The following is a 25,754-nucleotide window of genomic DNA, read 5'->3' as shown; positions in this document are numbered from 1 at the left end:
TCCAGCAAACATTTATTTATGTTTATTTAATTGGTTAAGTTGAAATTCTGATAATTGTGTTGAACAATTAATTTTTTCTTTTACTTTTCGTTCATTATCTTCATTTTGTTCTGCAAGACGGAAATATGCAGTTTTGTTTATAAATAATATTTTGAGTTCGTTCTGTGAGTGACGTCATTTGTGAGGGACCTGCGCGCGCATGCTCAGTCAGAACAGCCGCGACTGGAGACAGAGACAGTCAGGTAGGTCTCCGCTTTATAGAGTGAATTAAGTGACTTTTCCAGTTCATATGAGTTATAGAAGTGCCATAAAACCGGAATAAGTTTATGTATGTGCTTTTCTGCTAAGAGTTGGATGTGTTTGTGGAGTTTTATTCCCGCGTGTGTTTGTTTAATGTTGCCGCCCGCGCGCCGAATTAGAGCCCAGGGTTTTCCTCTTAATAAGTTTCTCCACAAATAATATATTATTATAGGTTTGGTGGCTTGAGTGTGTGGAAATGTCGTTTAGTGTAGTAAATGTGTGTATCTTTCATTTAGATGTTAAATGTATGTTTATAGCCTTAGACCTGTGTATTAGATGAATTGCAGTTACTGTTAGAGGGACTTAACGTGTCTTTCCTCATCTTCATCTGAAAGACTAAAGAAGTGTGTGTTGGAAATAACTAACAGAGAACTGGGAAAATAGGCTATATCATTTTAACAAATTAAATACAAAACAAAATAGATAGAATGCTTAAAAAAACTCACATATTTCACATTATAGCTTAACAGGCTATTGCAAAAAAAGAAACCAAATGCTACAACATTACCAACACTGAAATAAGAGCGTGCGGTTTATATATCAATCAGATGCGCATTAATGCCAGCAACACTTTAAAGGTCCCATGGCATGAAATTTTCATTTTATGAGGTTTTTCAACATTAATATGAGTTCCCCTAGCCTGAATATTGTCCCCAAGTGGATAGAAATGTTGATCGGTGTAAACCCGAGTTCTGGCTGTCTCTCTCTGCCTTTGAGAAAATGACAGGCCAGACGAGCCAATCCTGAAGTCTCCTGGTTTGACGTCCAAGCAGGAACGGTTCCCTCCCTTTCCTCCGCCCAGAGAATCTGGCACGCCCATGCAAACGCTCGAGAGATCATTAACGTTACTTGTGAACGAGTGAACTGGCAGTTTCTCAGTGTTTGGATGTACAAATGAAAACAGAAGTCTTTCTTCAGTTCCTTCTGATCTGTGATCATTGATTTCTGATGTGTAGCTAATTATTTATTATTCGTGCACACACTGCGGCTTCTCTCTCTCCCGACAGAACGGTGTTTTCGTGTTTTCTATCTTGTGAGTCAGTGTTTTGTACGTCCTCGTCGCGTCTATCTGTTCTAAAATGTGCATACAGTCTTTTCTGTTTAACATCAGCAGTCACATCTTTAGAGATAAACCTCACACACGCCGAAGCTCGGCCTTCAACATCCCCGACCCCCAGTACTGCATCTGGCCCACAGCGGAGGCACCAAACGCGGCGCGAGATTAAGCAGAAGGGGGGTAAGCGTGAGGGTATCTGGGCTAGGCTAGCCAGCTTTCCCCACAATAAACTGGATTACATTCGATTACTGCTGTTGTGTCTTTGTTTGCGCTGTGTAAGTTACTCAATGCGCGTCACTGACGCTATTCATATGATTGGAACATATCTAGAAATAATGCTATACTCAACACTTACTAACTCGTTCATCTCGCTGTAATGGTACATTGCATGTGTTACAAAGTTGGTAGAATAATGATGAAGAGGACTCGGTGTGACTGGGACTCGTGTTTATTCAGAACTCTCAGATACAAACACAATAAACTCGCGCTGACAGACAACGCTCTCATAACTCAGTAGTTACTATAAATAACTTTGTTAGCAATCGCTCCGTCTCCGTGATGTCCTGTTCGCGAACGAATCATTCTTTTGAATCGGTTCTTTTTAGTGAACCGAACCAGTTCACCAAATCGGACTGAATCGTTCTAAACGGTTCGCGTCTCGAGTCAGCGCTGATCCATAATTTACTAACTTTCTGACATGAGTGACAGCCCCTCTGACTAGAAATAAACTAATAACCTGAAGTATATTCTAGTAACTACAACAGTTCACCCTGAACTGAGACATGCTGAGAGAACTGATGTGAAGTGAACACAGGTCCATCTGTCTCTGGCAGACTCGTGCCTGCTCGTGCCTCGTTAAACCACGCCCCCTCCGCTCATTTAAAATGCAAAGATGTCAGCCAATCACAACAGTGGGCGTTTTTCCTGAAGTCTCACAGCTGAAGCAGGGCAGTCAGCCACAGGGCAAACAGCAGTATAGAAAAAATGCCTTTTATTTCTAAATTATGACATTTTATGATGTAAAAATCATACTAACAATATAAGTACACCTCAGGAAACACTATAAAATAATAGAAAAATGCCATGCCATGGGACCTTTAATAAGGTTGTGTAGCCATTAACATTATCATACGCAATAGTTAGCGTTAACTAACAATACTTTTAAAGCCTTTTAAAATTCTGGCTTATGTAAATTTCTATAAATGTCATTTTATATATGGAAAGTAAAGTGTGTAATAGTAATAAAACAAAGTAATATGAACTAACATTAATAATGGACTAAAGTTTTTTTTTTTTAACACTTTACAATAAGGATGTATTAGTTAACATTACTTAATGCATTAGTTAACTTGACCTAACCAACTAACCTGGTATTATGTTTTATTTTGCAACACCTCTGTTCAGCATTAGTTAATATTTGTTAATGTTAGTTAATAAAAATCCAGCTGTTCATGGTTTGTTCATGTTAGTTCACACTGCATTAACTAATGTTAACAAGATTTTAATAATGCATTAGTAAATGTTGAAATTAACAAAGGTAAAATAAAAGTGCAGTTCATTATTAGTTCATGTTAACTAATGTAGTTAACTAATGTTAAACTAATGAACCTTATTGTAAAGTGTTGGTGTTTTTTTGCCCACTCTCTGACCTCTGAAGGCCGCTGTGTTATTCACACCCAAGACACATTAGGGGAAGCATTTTAATAATCCTATGAATGCATATATAAAAAAAAATGCATAAATCGAATCGAATTAATCGAATCGCATTGAATTTTAATGTGAATCGTCTCGAATCAAATCGTTCTGAATTGTCAAAAATCGTTCTTTAATCGAATCAAAAACCTATGGATCGTGAATCGAATTGATTCGCTTCCTAGCCAAAGATTCACAGCCCTAACTACTAGCTATTTAAAACAGGGGATGAGCCACTCGATATGTCTCAGACTGACTTCTGGTTCAAGACACTTCAGTGGGACTTTAAAGATTTGCTAAAGATTGTGAACAATTTCATAATTGCCCTTGTTTAATCAATGGAAGTACATTTGAAATACATTTTTACAATGCCCTTGTATTAGTTTAATATTTAGTAAGTACAAATAGTTATTCACACCCAAGACACATTAGGGGAAGCATTTTAATAATCCTATGAATGCATATATAAAAAAAGCATAATCAAATTGCATCAAATTTGAATGTGAATCGTCTCGAATCGAATCGTTCTGAATTGTCAAAAATCGTTCTTTAATCGAATCGAAAACCTATAATCGTGAATCGATTGGCTTCCTACCCAAAGATTCCCAGCCCTACTGCGAACCCATATCCGCCATGTTAAGCAATAAATTGATGAGAGTTAAAATGATAGTTCACCCAAAAATGAAATTTCTGTCATGAATTACTCACCCTCACGTTTTGTTCCAAACACGTAAGACCTTCGTTCACCTTCTGAACACAAATTAAGACATTTTTGATAAAGAAAGATGAAAGATGATTCACTCCCATTACTATGAATGGGAGAAACGGCAATGTGCAATATGACAGAACAAGTCCCGTAAAAAGAGCCAATCGCTGGTTGTTGAAGTCAATGCATCCCTGCCGCAATCGTTAGAAGCTCTGGTTTACATAATCTGAGACTCGCGCTTATGACTGCACATGCCCATTGGCCAGTCTAGACAGAATATAGTGGGCGGGGTGCAATAGACAGAAATTCATCAATAGACACATTTAATTACCGCTTTCAAGGCCCAGAAAGTTAGTAAAGATACTGTTAAAATAGTCCATGTGACTCCACTGGTTCAATCTTAATGTTATGAAGTGACAAGGATGCTTTTTGTGCACAAAAACAAAAAGAAATAACGACTTCATTCAACAATTTCGTTCTAGCCTGTGTCCGTCTCCTACGCTGTTGGCGGTGTAAATAGTGCAGCACAAGGACGAAGTACACTTTAATGGCTTGATGAATTGTAGTACAAGTAGCAGATGGATGGCATAATGATACAGTAGTTTGGACTGTAGTATTAGTGGTTCTAAAACAACAGAAATAACAACTCATTTAGTAATACAAAATGTATATAGTTATACATATATAGTGATCGATTCAGACATGTATAGGCTAGATTAGTACTTGTGAAAATAGCATCACATTATCTGCCACGTAAGCTCGGGATAATCGACACGTATGGCTTAAATAACGTGCATAATAGGGATGCAACAATACAGTTAGTCCACGGTTCAATACATACCTCGGTTTTTTGCTGGGCCAAGAATGTCTTTGCTTGTCTGGCTCAATCTTTTAAGACTGAACACTGGTCTGCTTTGTATTTTCTACTGCACAAGAGGCGTGATCAACTGGCATAGTTTAAATGACTGTACGCAATTGGATAGTCCTTCAAACAATCAGATCCATCGCTTCTCTATATGTCATTATATAATAATAATAATAATAGACTTTATTTTATATAGCGCCTTTAAAATGCATCCCAAAGCGCTTCACAAAACACACAACATGCAAAAAAATATAATAAAATACAAACATTATGAAATGTAGGATTAAATAACAATAATACGGCAATTATAAACAATTTATATAAAAGCTACCCGAAACAAATAGGTTTTCAGGGAAGATTTAAAAACACTAAGTGATTCCGCTTGCCTAATCTCCACAGGCAGGGAGTTCCAGAGTTTTGGAGCATTTGATGAAAAGGCCCCTGGATCACCCCTGGATTTAAGTTTAGTTTTGGGAACGATTAAAAGGCCAGCTTCAGAGGAGCGAAGTTCACGTAGTGGTTTGTATGGGGTTAAAAGCTCAGTGATATAGAGAGGTGTAAGTCCATGCAAAGCCTTGTAGGTAAGCATTAGAATTTTAAAATCAACACAGAATCTAACAGGGAGCCAGTGTAAGGATTCAAGTGCAGGGGAAACGTGATCCCCTGTCCGGGTTCCAGACAGAATTCGAGCGGCTGCATTCTGTTCAGTTTGTTAAGGGTTGCTTTTGGGACCCCGGCCAGCAAAGCATTAATCAATTTGTGAAAATACAAAGATGTTAATTTGCTTTTCAGCCACAGGTAGTGACAGCATGGGACGCAATTTGGCAATATTTCTCAGATGAGAAGTCTTGACAGTGCTCTGAACATGAGGATCAAATGTTAGGATACTATCAAATATTACGCACACATTTTTTAATTTAGTTTGAAACCGAAGTGTAGAACCCTCTACGCTTAAAGCTGGAGACCCAGCCTTATGTAGCTGGTGGGGCGAACCAACGAGCATTACTTCTGTCTTGTCACTATTCAGAGATAGAAAATTAAAGAAAAATAGCCACATTAACATCAGGTTTTGAATGTATATAAACCTGAGTGTCATCTGCATAAAAGTGAAAGCTGAGACCGAGTGATCTTAAAAGTTGACCCAGAGGATAAAGGTACATGTTAAAACGTATAGGGCCCAGGAAAGGAAAACAGTTCTCTTTCAGAAGCTATTGTCTATGAGGCAGATTTCTGCTTGTTGTACATCAGATACAGTAGCACAGTAGGCCTACATTACATTTATTTGAATGCATTAATGAGAGAGTGATTGTGTGTGTGAATTAGTCATACAGTTTCTATTCATTATGAAGCTGTGGTTTATACTTACTTCAAAGGTATTAAAATATATGCCTATAACGGTTGAGTTTCTAAGCTACTTTAGTGACTTCACTTTAATCATAGGACAGCGTTTACACTGCGTTTCTGTGCTGCTCTCTGCGCGTAATCTTAACGTGATGTGCAAACTTCTGTCTGTGTCCGAGTGTTCGTGTGTCACAATATATCAGGCATTAGTTCAACATAATACACATCTGATGGTCTAAACTCGCTTCAATCTGCAAACTGGCAGCCCTTAAAACGCATACAAATGACAAGCTTTGTGAGGACGCAGGTGAAAGATTTGCCTTCAGGGCGCGCGTGTGCATTGTCAGAGACGCGACACGGCTCGGCTCTGTGTGTCACAGAAAAAAGCTGAGCACTGAACGGATACGTATTGTTGTTTTTGAATAGTGCACAATCGCTTTAAATGTTGAAACTGGCAAGCCTTTAAACGCATTTACTTGACAATAAACTTTATGAGGACGAAAGTGAAAGCGATCTGGCTTTGGGACTTGCTCGCGCCGTCTGTGTGTGTGTGTGTGTGTGTGTGTGTGTGTGTGTCGGTGGCAGCCTATAAAAAAACCTTCTTCATGTATTTTACAACAACACTTCAGCTTGTGATTCTTATCTAGTGGGGGTCATTTTTTAGGATTCTTTACCTAACTGAAGTCTCTGAGATCCTGACACCTTGCACTTCTGGAGACTCCAGGTAGGTTGCAGCTCTGGAAAATGGTGGCGCTGGAGACTAAAGGGTTCCTGATGGTTTCACCCTTAATTCTTCACCTTAATTCTTAATTCTTTTGCGGTTAATAGGTGTCTTTTCTCCGCCACCTGTGGCAGCGCGTATAAGAACGGCGATTAACTGACCTGTATATAAACTGTGTAAAACATGCAGTGACTATAGTAATTCTGGGCATATATAAACACAGATAACTGATCTTGCGTCTCTGTGTGTCTGCAAACTGCACTTCATGTGACTGACGGGGCAGAGTCACGTGAAAACCGAAATAACTGACATGGGAAAAATAAGGTTCTGAATGTCGGTTTCTGTTATTTTTCGATTAATCGTACAGCCCTAGTCTGTATTGTTCTTAGGAGGCCTGTAGACTGTAGCTATGGCAGTGGAAGTGGGGGCAGATACACTTAAAACAAGACATTCAAATGAGTTAAACTGTGGAATAGCCACAGGACTCAAGCTGAACTGGTTATTATATAGTACAATAATACCCCCACCTCTGCCAGAGGAACGTGGGAGATCAAATAAACCATATCCAGCAGGAGTGAGTTCATTAGAAAGAACAGCATTGGACTCTTTGTGCCAGGTTTCTGTTAAACACACAAGCCCTTGCCCTTGGTGTGCCGCGTACTGTGTGGTCTTGGCGGTACAGTAGCCAGCTTTGGCCTAAAGCAACATCTGTGAAGTGCATGAGCATCCAAAGTGTCCACTTCTTAGTGCATCTGCAAAGTCGAGCATGATGCCTTCCGCTGAAGCACAAACATGCCAACTAGATTTGGCTTCATTGGTAGATATTGTCGATAAGGACACAGGGTATAATTTGCTCATCGAAAGAAACGCTCTTGCCTGAGACCTGCACTCTTTCAGAATGAGGTCAAGAAAAGGCTTCACCTTCCAGACTTTGTCACATGCCCTCAGGTCTTCTGGAATGTCGTCATCATCAGTGACCACCTTTATTGATTCCCTCAGTTTGTAAAATATGTCACGTGTGAATGTTTCTGTGATGGCTGGGAATCTGAACGCGCTGGACCAGCACATCCTGATTTGTGGGTACAGGACACAGGTAGGGATGCACCGATATGAACATTTTGGCCGATACCGGTAACGATAATTCTTAATATTTGAAAGCCGATAACCGATATATTGGCCGATAAATCTAAATACAAATTTTAATAAACTCTGAGAGCCTGATTACAAAAACAAAAGGCTCACCATTAAAAGCCCTAATGTCCCAAACACTTCAACATAAATCAAACCTATACACTACAGTAGCCTATTTGAACCAGTGTAAGATTCCTTACCTTTTCAAATTAATTTTACACTCCTATGGCCAAATTTTTTTTTTTAACACTTTACAATAAGGTTTAATTTGTGTTAGTATTAGTTAACCAACAATGAATGAACAATACTTCAACAGGATTTATTAATTTTAGTTCATGTTAATCTCAACATATTCAGACCCAAAGTTGTGTCTTTTAACATTAGGTATGAACTGTGAATGGACTGTTACAAAACACAAACATTTTATTACTAAAAGAAACAAAGGTTATTGCTCTCTGTTTGTTCATGATAGTTAATGCATTAATAAAACGAGACCTTATTTGTAAAATGTTACCAAAAATTATATTGTCTAAAAAATAAAAATAATATACCTAAATAATGCAAACAAGTAATTGAACAGCATTACTGAGGCTGCATAATAAAGAATCAGAATGCAAGTGCATGAAATAACCTCCGCACAGACGATAAAGAAATGGTTTTAATCAAACCATATTGTTGATGGAAATGATACGAGAACAATAAAAGTGCTAATTATAAAAGATAATGCTTCTGTGTTTTTGAAAAAAAAATATGTTTAATATTACAGTAATAGTAAACATCTGTAATATTAGTCTAGTCTATTAGGAATAATGTTGCTGTTTGAGAGCGCGCTGAAGCTGGAGAGAATGAACGAACAACCATAAACTGAAGCGCTTAGAAGTTTAATTAACAACTAAACGCATCATATATGAGAACAATCAGATATTTATACAAAATAAATATAATATTACAACTTATATTAGCACAAAATCACGCATAGGTGAAGGGTTATAACTCCTGTGGATGCTCTTCCCCTGTTTGAGAGCGTGCTGAAACTGAAGATGATCACCGGTACAGTTAAGCACTGCGGGTTAATGACTTAACCAAACACATCCTATATGACTTTAATCAGATGTTTATACTACAAAAACGTAATATTACGACTTACATATGCTTAAAATGACGCGAATGCACAAGCGAACTTGACTGTGCTGGTCAGAATGCGTTGTTGACGCTTCCCACAACAGCGCGCTGAAAAACAACTAAACCCAGAGAATTCACTACATTTTATAACAGAAATATTCTCATTGCAGTGTTATGTATAGGACAGTCCCAGTAGTTATTAATGCTGTGCATTTCTGTTTGAAATGCGCGCGCCGGTACAATGAAGTGCTTTACTGCATCGTTAATTAACTCAACCAAACGCATCCTATATGGGATTATATACACAAAATAATAAATATAATATTACAACTTACAATGGCACAAAAGGCTGTGAATGCACAAGCGAACTTGACTGTGCTCGTCATGAAGGTGTAACTCCGTGGGCGCGCGCTGAAGCTAAAGACCGGTACAATGAAGTGCTTTACTGCATCGTTTATTAACTCAACCAAACGCATCCTATATGATATTACATACACAGAATAATAATAAATATAATATTACAACTTACAATGGCACAAAAGGCTGTGAATGCACAAGCGAACTTGACTGTGCTCGTCATGAAGGTGTAACTCCGTGGGCGCGCGCTGAAGCTAAAGACCGGTACAATGAAGTGCTTTACTGCATCGTTTATTAACTCAACCAAACGCATCCTATATGATATTACATACACAGAATAATAATAAATATAATATTACAACTTACAATGGCACAAAAGGCTGTGAATGCACAAGCGAACTTGACTGTGCTCGTCATGAAGGTGTAACTCCGTGGGCGCGCTCTTCCCTCAACAAACGCGCTGAAACACAACGCTCTTTTACAGCCTATTCTATTCTCATTATCATTTTATGTAGATTATAGAAGACTTGCGCTGCACATGTTGCACATAACTGTATTTTCCTTTTCGAAGTGATTCCAAACATATTTAGAGCAATTCAAACCCATCATGGTGGACAGCGCGTCCGTCTCAGCTGAAGGAAATAATACATTATCTATCGGCTTGACTATATCGGTCAAATTTTCTTATTGGACCGATAACGATAACATCAAAAATAATCATTTATCGGCCGATAACGATATGTTGCCGATATATCGTGCATCCCTAGACACAGGACATCAAAATCACATCTCGTCAACTGATTTGTAGAGTGGGTACCCACTCCTAGATAGTGCTGTAGCATTGGAGCAGAATTCAATCAGTTTCATTAGATCTTTTACATTAAAGGGTTTATATAGTCCAGTGTGGTCCAGCCTTCTCTGCCCTGCTCGGTCTCCTCCTCAGGCTCAAACTGGGCAAGGTTTGAGCTCAATTAAGCACTCCTCGTCCTTGCTTGGGTTGTCCTTGACATTTTTGTCCTGGTGTTGGCTCTTCAGGGTCATCATTTTAGCCATCAGACTCAACCCTCTGAGTCCAACGTTTGGTTGTGCTCAAAATAGTAATGCTGTGGTCTGAATGATAGCCACAAGTTTCACCACGTCCCCGGCCTGCCTCAGTGGACTGAGGACATCCCCACTACTCTCCTCCTCACTCCTGCTCCACTCATGTTGTGGAGGGTGGTAATCAACATCCTCTATGGGGTCATCAAAGTCCGACAAGTCCTCTACCTCTGAGTTGTCCCCGGTAATTGAATCCAGTACTAGTTCCAGTACCTTTGGCAGAGGAATACACTCTGGAAATTATATCATGAGAAAAATGCAAAGTTATTGATCACACATGCAATGTCCATTTATACTAGGGATGCAACAACAGTTAGTCCACGGTTCAATACAAACCTCGGTTTTAACCACGGTTTTCGGTTCGGTTCGGATGGCTTGTCATATCAGTTTTTTACTATTCTATTCTTAGGCGACATGAACAGCAAGAGGTTAAGGAGAAAAAAATTAACCAAAAAATTATTGCAATACTCTATAAAATATACATTGATTCTTATTAAAGCTACTGTATTAGTTATTCAGTCAATAGCAGTGTGATTTTCTCTTTGTCTTTTGTTGTTTAATTAACATTAAAGGGATAGTTCACTCAAATTCTGTCATCGATTACTCGCGCTCAAGTTGTTTTACACCTGAATAAAGTTCTTTCTTCTGTTGGGATATAAAATATATTTTGAAGAATGTTGGGAACCAAACAGATGCTGGTTCCCTTTGTAGGAAATAATAATATGGAAGTCAATGGCTACCATCAGCAGTCTGATATTCAACTGTCTGTGTTCAACACGAGAAATGAATACAGGTTTGGAACAATATTAGAGTGAGTAAATAATGACATCATTTTAGAGGTGAACTGTCCCTTTAAGGACGGCGTGTTCACTATAGGCTGCGCTGCTGTCAATTAAAGACCTGAGTGCATCTAATATACAGACACACCAATTTTACTTTCACTTTAGACATAACCGACTGTGTTTGTTAACCTTGTGTGTATTTGACAGTATTAGCGCAGTAAGACTACTTAGTCCAGTAATCACGTGTTTGACAGGCGTTTAGTGCACGCGCTCGAAAATGCGTTTGTTAAAACCGTGCAGATGCATGCGATTGAAACGTTTAACCGGCAAGGCTTTAAAACACATGCAAATAATTGAACTTTGGTGATTGTGAATAACTATAGTGTTCAGTGAGTATAACTCTACCACTAACGTGTGATGTGAATGTATGTCTCGTTGTTCAGTATATTGGGATGGAGGCAAATGATAAAAATAATGCAAAAAAACGGAACCCCCCCCCCCCCCCCCCCCGCAATTCACAAGCGCGTATTGAACCGTGAATGCTGTACCGAACGGTTCAATATATGTAATATTTTTAATATTTTGTTAACATTTTTACATTTTCAACTATGCTAAGTCCCATTGTACACATACGTTTAGCGGCATAGTCAATTTTTACTGTTACAAAAAATTGTCAAATTTGCATGCCACATTATTCATACAACTCTACTATGCATAACCTAACAAGAATCAAAGGATACTTTGATAGTACAGGGCTCCAAACTAACATTTGAGAGCAGTGGCACCAGTGCCACTAAGTTCTGCAGATGGTGATCCCAGCACCTGATTTGGTGACGCTGGAGGAAAATGTATCATAAGGTTAACTTAATCATAAGTTGTAGTTTTTCATGAGACTTTGTGACTTCCTACTTTTTTCCATATACAGTTCTGGAAAAAATTAAGAGACCACTTAACATTGATAAATCAATGTTAAGTGGTCTCTTAATTTTTTTCTAGAGCTGTATTAAGGAGTGGAATTGTTTAATAAGTCAAATAAGTGCTCCTATGCCACCACCTACTGGTTATAGTGTTTTTTGCCATAAAGTGGCCAACACTTTTAAACTTTTAGTTTTACAAATCATCACACTTGAAAAGTGCTTGAATTTCACTCTCAAAAGGTTGTACTGAGATGAATAATGTAAAAAAACAAACAAAAAAAACATTTGACTATTTCTTCCACAATACCATTGGGATGCTACTATATTAAATCCATGGTGAATGATTTATGATTTGTGGACTGAAACCCCTGAATGTTTCAGATGTTTCTCCTGGTCTCCACGTCAGCTCTGATCTGATATCTGTGGTTTATAACAGAATTCTACACCAAACGCTTCCACTAGGTCTCGCAGTAGCGATGTTAATAATACTGAGGTGAACTCAAATGCGTTCTCACTGGATCTCCCAGCGCTGTTTAGTAACGGTGTGGCGTGATCGAGATCTGCCCGTGTATGAGCTCGCGCTGCGATGTCTATTATTGCTCCGAGCTGAGAAACGGTCCGCGCAGCACAGCTCAGCTCAAACGAGTAGTGCGGTTCCGTTCCGCTTTCGTTTCGTTTGCCGTCCGATGTTTCTCATATGTAACAGAAAATGCAGCTCTTATCAGTTAGGCACCGCGGTGGTCGCACCAAATTCAGTCGCACTAGCAGGAAAAAAGGTCGCAAAATGCCACCATTTAGTCGCAGTCTGGAGCCTTGTCTGACCAACTAACAAACACTATATGATTTTATGATTTTGGCAACATTACAGGTCAGAAGTCATATTAGATCGGAATATTCGAAAGATCCGAGTAATCACACCGGAGACGGGTTTATTGAGGATGCCGTATTGATGAAATTTTTTTTAATGTGCAATATTCGAAAGAACGGAGGCAACATGCTGCAGACGGGTTTTATTGAGGATGACATAGATTTAACAATCATTAAATAGGAATATTCGAACAATCGGAGTCATCACGCCGGAGACGGGTTTATTGAGGATGCCGTGTCGACGAGGCAGTTTCTGGGGAGTCTAATTGACACGGTCTCTGCAGACACTTCAGGGTCATGCGTTGATCTTCTCTGGGCGCAGGTCCACCATCTGATCTGGATACGGCCCGGATCCGGCTGACTGCAGTAAACCTCGGGATAAAACAGAGAGACTATCATTAGCGTAGATGCCATTCTTCTGATGATGTAACGAGTACATCAGGTGTTATGGGAAGTGTTCCCGGTTCCGGCTGACCTAGTTAATGCAGCCTAACAATCATTTAAAGGTTGGGTAAGTGCTTTCTGGTAACCGTTGTTGATATTTCAAATCGCCAAAACAAACGCGCTCCGCCCCACACATACGTAACCCAGGCAACGACGATGGCGGAATCTGTGTGTTACTATGGAAATCCAGGTCGAATATTCAATGAAAAAGTCACCCCTTCCATCACAAAAACACAAACAGTTCTCATGAACAACTAGATAGCACGAGCACGACAGTCCAACTAAATAATATATTACAATTATGACAAGATTAGAGGGTTAACTTATATAGGTCATGAAAAGAGGAAACAAATACAGGTGCTGGTCATATAATTAGAATATCATCGAAAAGTTGATTTATTTCACTAATTCCATTCAAAAAGTGAAACTTGTATATGATATTCATTCATTACACACAAACTGATATATTTCAAATGTTTATTTCTTTTAATTTTGATGATAGTAACAGACAACTAAGTTGAAAAATCCCAAATTCAGTATCTCATAAAATTAGAAAATTAATTAAGACCAATACAAAGAAAGGATTTTTAGAAATCTTGGCCAACTGAAAAGTATGAACATGAAAAGTAAACCAGGTACTGGTTGCTTTGGCACTGTATGCAGGTGCCAAGTCCTGTTGGAAAATGAAATCTGCATCTCCATAAAGTTGGTCAGCAGCAGGAAGCATGAAGTGCTCTAAAACTTCCTGGTATACGGCTGCATTGACCTCTGACCTCAGAAAACCCAGTGGACCAACACCAGCAGATGACATGGCACCCCAAACCATCACTGACTGTGGAAACTTTACTCTGGACCTCAAGCAATGTGGATTATGTGCCTCTCCTCTCTTCCTCCAGACTCTGGGACCCTGATTTCCAAAGGAAATGCAACATTTACTTTCATCAGAGAACATAACTTTGGACCACATTTTTTCCTTTTTGTCTTTAGCACAGGTGAGACGCTTCTGACGCTGTCTGTTGTTCAAGAGTGCGACAGCTGAAACCCATGTCTTGCATAGGTCTGTGTGTAGTGGTTCTTGAAGCACTGACTCCAGCTCCAGTCCACTCTTTGAGAATCTCCCCCACATTTTTTGAATGGGTTTTGTTTCACAATCCTCTCCAGGGTGCGGTTATCCCTATTGCTTGTACACTTTTTTCTGCCACATCTTTTCCTTCCCTTCGCCTCTCTATTAATGTGCTTGGACACAGAGCTCTGTGAACAGCCAGCCTCTTTTGCAATGACCTTTTGTGTCTTGCCCTCCTTGTGCAAGTGGTCAAAGGTCGTCTTTTGGATAGCTGTCAGGTCATCAGTCTTCCCCATGATTGTGTCGCCTACAGAACTAGACTGAGAGACCATTTAAAGGCCTTTGCAGGTGTTTTGAGTTAATTAGCTGATTAGAGTGTGTCTTCAATATTGAACCTTTTCACAATATTCTAATTTTCTGAGATACTGAATTTGGGATTTTCCTTAGTTGTCAGTTATAATCATCAAAATTAAAAGAAATAAACATTTGAAATATATCAGTCTGTGTGTAATGAATGAATATCATATACAAGTTTCACTTTTTGAATGGAATTAGTGAAATAAATCAACTTTTTGATGATAATTATATGACCAGCACCTGTATTAGGAGTCTAGTATCTTCCTTGTCGGACACACTTTGGGAGCTGATGCTTGAGCTGATGCTTGAAACTGAGGAGGTTTAGACGCTCTAGGCTTATACGGTGTGGAAATGAATGGGTCTTATCATCGCTGAAGTGAACGACAAGATGATCGCAAATGGACAATTAAGTGAACATGACACACACAAGCATATTCAAGCAAAAGCCAGCATATATTAGTTCTCTGAAACAAAACAAAATCAATGTAACTCGCCTATCGAGAAGAAATAAAGCACCCTCTGTGTCCGATTGCAGGCCTTCTCTCCTTGAGTTCTCTCCCGCACTGGAAAGCTAATACTTATTGCCTGATCGTAAGCCTTCTTTTGTTCCACAGACATTTCCTCTTTTTTCTTTTATCTGCCATCTTTCTCTTTCTGTCATCGCTCGGCTAATGTCCGTCCTGTCATGTCTTTTGAATAATGATGTGCACTGAGCGCTCTCTTCTCCCCGTCATTAGCAGACACGCCCTTTACTGCTAATTGGCTACAAGTTTGTTTATATACTCAGCCCGAGAGCAGTTTTGAAATAACACTTACCCCACCTTTAACTGATTTGAATAATATAAATTAAAAATGTTCCTTAAACATACCCAGTTATTTCACATAACCTGCTTTATGGAATACCCCCGGATCTCTTGTTTTCTGTTATTAAATCAGGGATATTAAATGTATCCTCCTTGAACTGATTCTAACTATTTAATATGTTTATTTCAGACCTGATGGAAGTGAAAGAGGAAAAAAAAGAACTGGAGTGAAAATTAATTCATCAATAAATACTGGGAATATTCACATCATCCTACAAGAGAAAGACAAACTCCAGGTGTAGCAGCTGAAATCTATGTGACTGTTAAAGATGGAGTTTATTAAAGAGGAGATTGAAGATATGAGTTATCCAGATCCAACCAGAATAAAACATGAAGATACTGAGGAACAAACAGGTTGGTGTCCATTCTTGATTCTTCATCGTTGCCTACTTTGGTAGATGTGGATTAATAAACAATATACGGATGATAAATGATAGAGAGAAATTAATCGAAATTATTAGAACCTTGTATGACAGAACAACCCTTGTGACAAAGAAATGTATTCAAGTGTGCTATTAGTATACTTCTTTTGAAATAAAAATAAGAACATATACTTGTATGTACTTCTTAGAAATATACTTAAAACTGCACTCAAGTAAGCCTCACTAATACTGTCAGAAAGGTCTAAGTATATTTGTCCTACTCAATCTTTAGATCAATATATACTTAAAATTATTATTAAGTTTACTGTCTTTCAAACTTATAAATATTGTTTGAAAATATTGATTTTTAAAGAAAACAGATATGTTCCTACTTATGAGTATCTGAATTTTTGTGTAGGCTAGTTCACTGGTAGTTTACCTAGGGATTTACTTCAAAACTTCTTTACTCTTTCCCTGCCACAGACATTTTCCAGCTGTCCATGTTTTCACTGTTATACGGTAGGGGGTGCCACTACTATTTTTTTTAGTACAGAATCTCCAGATCAAATCATAGGCGAAGCAGCAGAAAAAAGTGATAGATGATTTCTTATACAAATGTAAAACACGATCATCAAACATTAAACAAATGAAAACTAACAAAAAATAAATAAAAACTGCCAAATGTTACCAAATTAAATGTTGAACCCAGGAAGGGTGTGAAGGACTGTAAATCTTTGGGAGTTTTGATGCACTCGATCTACACCATCTGTGTTTTGATCATCGTTCTGAATCCAATCCGTACATAGTCTTTGACAAAAATGTTATTTTTCTCACAAAAATGCTGTTCCACATTCAGGTGATAAAAAAGGATGCATTAAGCTGGAATAAAATGGAAAGACTTAAAGTACAGTTAAAGGTATATTTCAAGTATAAAAAAATGTATACATGAATATGAACATACTTACAGTGGGGAGAACAAGTATTTGATACACTGCTGATTTTGCAGGTTTGCCCACTTAAAAAGCATATAGAAGTCTGTAATTTGTATCATAGATACTCGTCAACTGTCCAAAAATCCAGAAAATCACATTGTATTATTTTTAAGTAATTAATTAGCATTTTATTGCATGACATTAGTATTTGATACATCAGAAAAGCAGAACTTAATATTTGGCACAGAAACCTTTGTATGCAGTTACAGAGAGCATACGTTTCCTGTAGTTCTTGACCAGGTTTGCACACACTGCAGCAGGGATTCTGGCCCACTCCTCCATACAGATCTTCTCTAGATCCTTCAGGTTTCGGGGCTGTCGCTGGGCAATCCGGACTTTCAGCTCCCTCCAAAGATTTTCTATTGGGTTCAGGTCTGGAGACTGGCTAGGCCACTCCAGGACCTTGAGATGCTTCTTACGGAGCCACTCCTTAGTTGCTCTGGCTGTGTGTTTCGGGTCGTTGTTATGCTGGAAGACCCAGCCACGACCCATCTTCAGTGCTCTTACTGAGGGAAGGAGGTTATACATGGCCCCATCCATCCTCCCCTCAATACGATGCAGTCGTCCTGTCCCCTTTGCAGAAAAGCATCCCCAAAGAATGATGTTTCCACCTCCATGCTTAACGGTTGGGATGATGTTCTTGGGGTTGTACTCGTCCTTTTTCTTCCTTCAAACACGGCGAGTGGAGCTTAGACCAGAAAGCTCTATTTGTCTCATCAGACCACATGACCTTCTCCCATTCCTCCTCTGGATCATCCAGATGGTCATTGGCAAACTTCAGACGGGCCTGGACATGCGCTGGCTTGAGCAAGAGGGACCTTGCGTGCGCTGTAGGATTTTAATCCATGACGGTGTAGTGTTACTAATGGTTTTCTTTGAGACTGTGGTCCCAGCTCTCTTCAGGTCATTGACCAGGTCCTGCCGTGTAGTTCTGGGCTGATCCCTCACCTTCCTCATGATCATTGATGCCTGTCAGGTTCATCCATAACATTTTCAGGAGGCATTCATAAAGTAAACAAAATTTTGATTTATTAAAGGAGAAACAATAATAACGTACTAGTCACACAAAATTAAATGATGAAATAAATGCAGGGGAATAGCAAGCTGAGTTCTGGGTCTCAGATGTTCATTCTCAGGGATCCCTCACCAGAACTAACTGGCCATTGAAAACAATTCCTTTTAAATAATCAGATCAAACCATTTCATTACCCAAAGGGGTCTCACAAACATCTCATTTTAACGTTCACATTTTGACAAGAATATTCACACAAATAAACCCCATAAACATATGAAAAACACATTTACCATAAAGCAATGACAAAAAGAAATATACACAAAACACTATGCAAAAAGTTAACACATTAAAATGAACAAATAACCCCCAACAAATGATTCAAACATATGTTAAGCAAAAACCCTACAATTCCCATGAAAAAAATAATTAAAGGTTTCCAGGAAATACCACGTCCGTTTAATCAGGCTTTCGTTCCATGCTGCAGTCATGGATTTCCGACGGAGCCATGGGTAAGAAACAATCATAAACAATTAAATTAATAAAAATATTATACTCATAACTTTGTCTATTGGAATTCATTCATTCACTAGCGTGCACTCTAGTAAAGAATCATTGGTGCAGTACCTTTTTGCGTTCTAATGCGCACCCCTCTAGAACAACCGTTTAGGTGAAATGATTTTTAACAAAAACAAAATACATAGAAATTGATAAAACAGAAAATAACCCCATAAAGCCAACAAAATATCAATCTCCTACCAAAAATAAATAAATACAATATATGAAAAATAAAGAAAATTCAAAAACAATAACAATTCAAAGTAAATATATATAATGTGTGGCCTTAGCCTTCACAATGCCCCACGAGGTGAGATCTTGCATGATGCTCCAGACCAAGGGAGATTGATCGCCATCTTGAACTTCTTCCATTTTCTAATAATTGCGCTAACAGTTGTTGCCTTCACACCAAGTTGCTTGCCTATTGTCCTGTAGCCCCTCCCAGCCTTGTGCAGGTCTACAATTTTATCCCTGATGTCCTTACACAACTCTCTGGTCTTGGCCATTGTGGAGAGGTTGGAGTCTGTTTGATTGAGTGTGTGGACAGGTGTCTTTTATACAGGTATTGAGTTCAAACCGGTGCAGTTAATACAGGTAATGAGTGGAGTACAGGAGGGCTTCTTAAAGAAAAAACTAACAGATCTGTGAGAGCCGGAATTCTTACTGGTTGTTAGGTGATCAAATACTTATGGCATTCAATAAAATGCTTATTAATTATTTAAAAATTTCTGGATTTGTGTTTTAGATTCTGTCTCCTCACAGTTGAAGTGTACCTATGATATGATAAAAATTACAGACCTCTACATGCTTTGTAAGTAGTGTATCAAATACTTTGCATCTCCCCACTGTACTTGTTTGATGTTTTGTTCACTTAAAGGAAACTTACTTAGTATACTTGAGTCCTTGATGAGGAGGAAGGGAGTTCCAACAGCAGGGTATCGTTTAGTCACTACAAAATCACACTTTTGTTCTGTTTCGAAGTGAGGAACGTAACGTCCCTCCAGTAGCTCTTCTGCTGCTTGTTTACTCATTATCCAGCTTGACAAGTTAGCGTTACTTTGTTAATAACAGTAGTAAAGCAGGGGTGGTATAGTTTGCAAGACTAAAGACACGTTTTTATTCACTTGCCTTTTTGGCCCATTCATTTTTCAATCTGTTGCTATGTTAATTTCGTTGACAAATAATTTGTCAATATTTTAATCAACAACATTTTTCACAGACGAAAACGAGACAATAACTAAATCAAAACCAGCTTTGAATGACAAAAACTATGACTAATATCTATTGTCATTTTCGGTCAGCATGTGGTCTTAAAGCGACAGCAGTCCATTAACCTGCTTCCATTTGTGTTCTTAATATTAATCAAACCACAAAAGACAGAGAAAATCACCTCTTTATTTTTAATAAGGATTCATTCTATTTATTATACATTAATTATTTAATCCATATTTAATCTTTAAGGAATGTTGTATGCAAGTTGTTATAAAGATTGTATATCATTCATTGAAAATAAGACATTGTGTTCTTCTTTTGGAGGAGTAGTTTTATTTAATTGTAAGATATTTTTTTTATATGTCACAGCAGTTAAATCTGTGTCTGTATTGCATGTTTAAACTTTAATATCATTCATAATACAATAGATGTTCTCCAGGAGTATATAATGGGTTTAGACATTTTTATTCTTAATGCATTACAATTTAACTAAACCCATTAAATTTAGTTTGTGAGTGCGTGCGTCTGAGTGTAATGTAGAGAACAAGTTCTAATGTTCAAACAAATCCTGTTAAGTTTTCTGATAAGTATTTTTCTTTTTATATATATATATATATATATATATATATAAGTGAGGAAAATAAGTATTTGAACACCCTGCTATTTTGCAATTTCTCCCACTTAGAAATCATGGAGGGGTCTGAAATTGTCATCGTAGGTGCATGTCCACTGTGAGAGACATAATCTATAAAAAAAATCCAGAAATCACAATGTATGATTTTTTAACTATTTATTTGTATGATACAGCTGCAAATAAGTATTTGAACACCTATCATCTAGAATTCTGACACTCAAAGACCTGTTAGTTACACTTTAAAATGTCCACCTCCACTCCATTTATTATCCTAAATTAGATGCACCTGTTTGAGGTCGTTAGCTGCATAAAGACACCTGTCCACCCCATACAATCAGTAAGAATCCAACTACTAACATGGCCAAGACCAAAGAGCTGTCCAAAGACACTAGAGACACAATTGTACACCTCCACAAGGCTGGAAAGGGCTACGGGGAAATTGCCAAGCAGCTTGGTGAAAAAAGGTCCACTGTTGGAGCAATCATTAGAAAATGGAAGAAGCTAAACATGACTGTCAATCTCCCTCGGACTGGGCCTCCATGCAAGATCTCACCTCGTGGGGTCTCAATGATCCTAAGAAAGGTGAGAAATCAGCCCAGAACTACACGGGAGGAGCTGCTCAATGACCTGAAAAGAGCTGAGACCAGCGTTTCCAAGGTTACTGTTGGTAATACACTAAGACGTCATGATTTGAAATCATGCATGGCACGGAAGGTTCCCCTGCTTAAACCAGCACATGTCCAGGCCCGTCTTAAGTTTGCCAATGACCATTTGGATGATCCAGAGGAGTCATGGGAGAAAGTCATGTGGTCAGATGAGACCAAAATAGAACTTTGTGGTCATAATTCTACTAAACGTGTTTGGAGGAAGAAGAATGATGAGTACCATCCCAAGAACACCATCCCTACTGTGAAGCATGGGGGTGGCAGCATCATGCTGTGGGGGTGTTTTTCTGTACATGGGACAGGGCGACTGCACTGTATTAAGGAGAGGATGACCGGGGCCATGGTTAGAGCATTGAAGATGGGTCGAGGCTGGGTCTTCCAACATGACAATGACCCGAAGCACACAGCCAGGAGAACAAAGGAGTGGCTCTGTAAGAAGCATATCAAGGTTCTGGCGTGGCCTAGCCAGTCTCCAGTAGGGATGGGCATTTTTGTCAATTTCTCATTTCGATCATCGATAGGTCTCAAAAACGAGTACTCGGGGGCGGGGCTTGTGCAGGGGGCGGGGCTTGTCCGTCATTGAGATAATGAAATCTGTTATGAAAATGGTTGTTGACAAATACAAGTGACATGAAAACAGGTATATGAAAACATGAACATATAAAACAAAAAATAACTGCTAGATTATGATGCATAAATGTCTTTGAAAAAGAAACATCTTTATAAAATGACCGTCTCAAATAACCAAGTCAATAATATCGAGCATTGCCTTTGAGCTGAAACTGTGAAATAACACCACCCTGCAGAGCTTGCTAGCTGGTTAATAAACTCAACCAAACGCACCCTATATCAATATTAATATGAAGATTATTATGAACCTATTACGACATAAATCAACACAAAAGGACGTGAATGCGCACGTGAACTTCAGCGTGCTAGATTTTACAGGCTATGGTTTGAAACGGAACATTTTGAATGCGCTCTTCCCTTAACAACGCTGATACACGGACAACGAAAACACACAGAAACAACATTTTATTAAAATCGTGTTCTCATTATAATGCTTTGACAGATTGACTCTGCACATCATGCACTTCATTTTATTATTCATGATCGACGCGTTTACAGACATCACTCCGCGTTTTCGAACTCATAACGAAAAACAACTTTAAATAATTATAGGTCTACTGTTAAAAAATATGAGACCAGTATAGCACTGGTGCATTACTAATATCAATGATTCTGAGAAAGAAATAGCCAATCTGAAAAGAATTTGACTGTCTCTAAACCATCATGTCGAGCATGAAATATGCGTTTGAGCTGAAACTGAAGAGAATGAACAACAGCCGGTATAACGGCAGCGCTTTGCTAGCTTATTAAGCTCAACCAAACGATTCTTATATTAGATTAATCAGATAGAGACAACATAAAAGTAATCTTACAACGTGCATCTGCAGAAAAGGACGCGAATGCGCACATGAACTTCACGCGCTAGCCTGAGTGTTCTCGCCAGTTTCTCTATGGATCATCTGATACACGGGGAACTAAGCACAGAGCATTTACAGCATTCTAATGTCCATCGTGTTCTCATTATAATGCTATATAGGCTGTGACAGATTGGCGCTGCACATCTTGCAATAACCATTTAATGATCACAGTTATTCCAGACATCACTGCAGTGCGCGCCTCAGTTTCACTTTATTTCGCCGCGGTCTGGAGGCTGTATAACGCTAACCAATCAGACCTCCGGTACCGCGCAAAACGACGCAATAACCAATAAAAAAAAGAGACAAATATTTTTTTTTCAGGGCGATCATCGTTCTCATGATCGATGATCGCTGTCACGTTCGAGTACTCGATTACTCGACCACTGTTGCCCATCCCTAGTCTCCAGACCTAAACCCAATAGAGAATCTTTGGAGGGAGCTCAAACTCCGTGTTTCTCAGCGACAGGCCAGAAACCTGACTGATCTAGAGAAGATCTGTGTGGAGGAGTGGGCCAAAATCCCTCCTGCAGTGTGTGCAAACCTGGTGGAAAACTACAGGAAACGTTTGACCTCTGTAATTGCAAACAAAGGCTACTGTACCAAATATTAACATTGATTTTCTCAGGTGTTCAAATACTTATTTGCAGCTGTATCATACAAATAAATAGTTAAGAAATCATACATTGTGATTTTTGGATTTCTTTTTTTTAGATTATGTCTCTCACAGTGGACATGCACCTATGATGACAATTTCAGACCCTCCATGATTTCTAAGTGGGAGAACTTGCAAAATATCAGGGTGTTCAAATACTTATTTTCCTCACTGTATATATAAAAAAAGATTTATAGATTAATTGTAGCAACCTGTGCACTTTCTGAAGATTTTTTGCACTGTGAATTTGCACTGTCAGTTCTGTTTTTGAATAAAGGATTGGAAATTAATGTTTTTTTTATCTGATTCATCGATTAATCGAAAACAATATCGACAGATTAATCGATTATTAAAATAATCGTTAGTTGCAGCCCTACTTTAAAGTGTATATATGAACTAAAAAATGTACTACAAGAATTAAAATAGTAAACCACTAGTATACTTATAAGTTAACTTGTAGTATAGTTGCAGTACAAATGAGAAACATAGTTGTAAACTACCATTACACCTATAGTAAACTAAATGTATACTTTTAGTCCCATTTAGTTCCAAGTAGTACTGAAATAGTACACTTACAATTTTACTACTAGTACATTGATATTAGAATACTTACTACATAACGTATACTTTAAAATACACTTGAACTTGACTTAAGTATACTTCCTAAAATTAACTTGAAGTATACTTTTTCGTAAGGGAAACACATACCTGATCTCTGTTTCTTTCTGCTGTTTAATCAGGGTTCACTTGAACTGATTCTAACTTGATGTGTATTTTAGACCAGGTGGAAGTGAAACAAGAACTGAGTGAAGAGGAGGAGGGACATCATAACTTTACAACTCCAAGAACAAAAGCCAAAAAGCTGCACACCTGCACTCAGTGTGGAAAGAGTTTCACACAAAAAGGAGACCTTAACAAACACATGAGAATTCACACTAGAGAGAAACCATACACCTGCACTCAGTGTGGAAAGAGTTACACACTAAAAGGAGACCTTAGCAAACACATGATAATTCACACTGGAGATAACCCATACACCTGCACTCAGTGTGGAAAGAGTTTCACACAAAAAGAAAACCTTAACGTACACACGAGAATTCACACTGGAGAGAAACCGTACACATGCACTCAGTGTGGAAAGAGTTACACACAAAAAGGATACCTTAACACACACATGAGAATTCACACTGGAGAGAAACCGTATACATGCACTCAGTGTGGAAGAAGTTTCCTGATAAAAGAACACCTTAAAGTACACAAGAGAACTCACTCTGGAGAGAAACCATATACATGCACTCCGTGTGGAAAGACTTTTGCACGAAAAGAAAACCTTAATATGCACATGAGAATTCACACTAGAGAAAAACCGTACACATGCCCTCAGTGTGGAAAGAGTTTCACACAAAAAGGATACCTTAACACACACATGAGAGTTCACACTGGAGAGAAACCGTATATATGCACTCAGTGTGGAAGAAGTTTCCTGATAAAAGGAAGCCTTAATATACACAAGAGAACTCACACTGGAGAGAAACCGTATACATGCTCTCAGTGTGGAAAGAGTTTCACACATAAAGGACACCTTAAAGTCCACATGAGAGTTCACACTGGAGAGAAACCGTACACATGCACTCAGTGTGGAAAGAGTTTCTCACGAAAAGAAAACCTAAAAACACACATGAGAGTTCACTCTGGAGGGAAAATGTAAATCTAAAACAACACTTGAATGTTCATTCGGATGAGAAGCCTCATGTGTGTTCTCTCTGTGGAAAGGGTTTTTCACTGCTGTACAGTTTTAATGCAACTTAATTCACTTATGTCTGCCATATTGTTTCCAGATTTTAATTTCATTTGCTGTAAATAATAGCTGTAAAATGTTCAAATAGTTGGTTGTTTTATTGATTTCAGATGGTTTAAAATGACATTAAAACTGCTGCAGTAAGTGTGCACAAATATAAACTGTTTGTAGTGTTGAGAGGGTTTTTTGTAACCGTTCCAGCAAACGTTTATTAATGTTTATTGAATTGGTAAAGTTGCTTCTGAAACAATAACAGAAAATAATTGTGTTAAACAATAAATTGTGTATATTCTTTTACTTTTTTGTTCATTATCTTCATTTTGTTCTGCAAGACAGAGGGGAAATATGCATTTTTGAGTTCGTTCTGTGAGTGACGTAATTTGTGAGGGACCTGCGCGCGCATGCTCAGTCAGAACAGCCATGACTGGAGACAGACAGTCAGGTAGGTTTCTGCATTAAAGAGTGAAAATATGCTGTGTTAAGTGACTTTTCGAGTTGATATGTATTATAGAAGTGCCATAAAACCGTAATAAGTTTATTTATTCTGCTAAGAGTTAGATGTATTTGTGGAGTTTTATTCCCGCGCGCCGAATTAGATCGCAGGGTTTTCCCTCTTAATAAGTTTCTCCACATATACAACCCCAAATCAGAAAAAGTTGGGACAGTATGGAAAACGCAAATAAAAAAAAAGTGATTTCT

At 38.4% G+C, this 25,754-nt stretch overlaps 1 protein-coding gene across 2 annotated transcripts; it reads left to right on the top strand.

The window, feature by feature from the left end:
- Positions 1 to 205: 205 nt before the first annotated feature.
- Positions 206 to 25,754, top strand: LOC307127994 (uncharacterized protein). Of its 2 annotated transcripts, XM_079819506.1 has the most exons (4): positions 206 to 242; positions 15,814 to 16,037; positions 16,529 to 16,564; positions 24,037 to 25,351. In XM_079819506.1, exons 2-4 carry the CDS (start codon positions 15,953 to 15,955, stop codon positions 24,963 to 24,965), a joined length of 1,050 nt encoding a protein of 349 aa, XP_079675632.1. In that variant the 5' UTR covers positions 206 to 242; positions 15,814 to 15,952; the 3' UTR covers positions 24,966 to 25,351. The 2 variants fall into 2 exon arrangements, with proteins under 2 accessions (XP_079675632.1, XP_079675633.1); XM_079819507.1 differs by lacking the exon at positions 16,529 to 16,564 and having other exon boundaries at positions 24,037 to 25,754.

Source organism: Gobio gobio (assembly GCF_949357685.1).
Source record: "Gobio gobio genome assembly, chromosome: 1".
Taxonomy (NCBI): domain Eukaryota; kingdom Metazoa; phylum Chordata; class Actinopteri; order Cypriniformes; family Gobionidae; genus Gobio; species Gobio gobio.
This window is presented reverse-complemented; position numbering and strand designations above follow the sequence as displayed.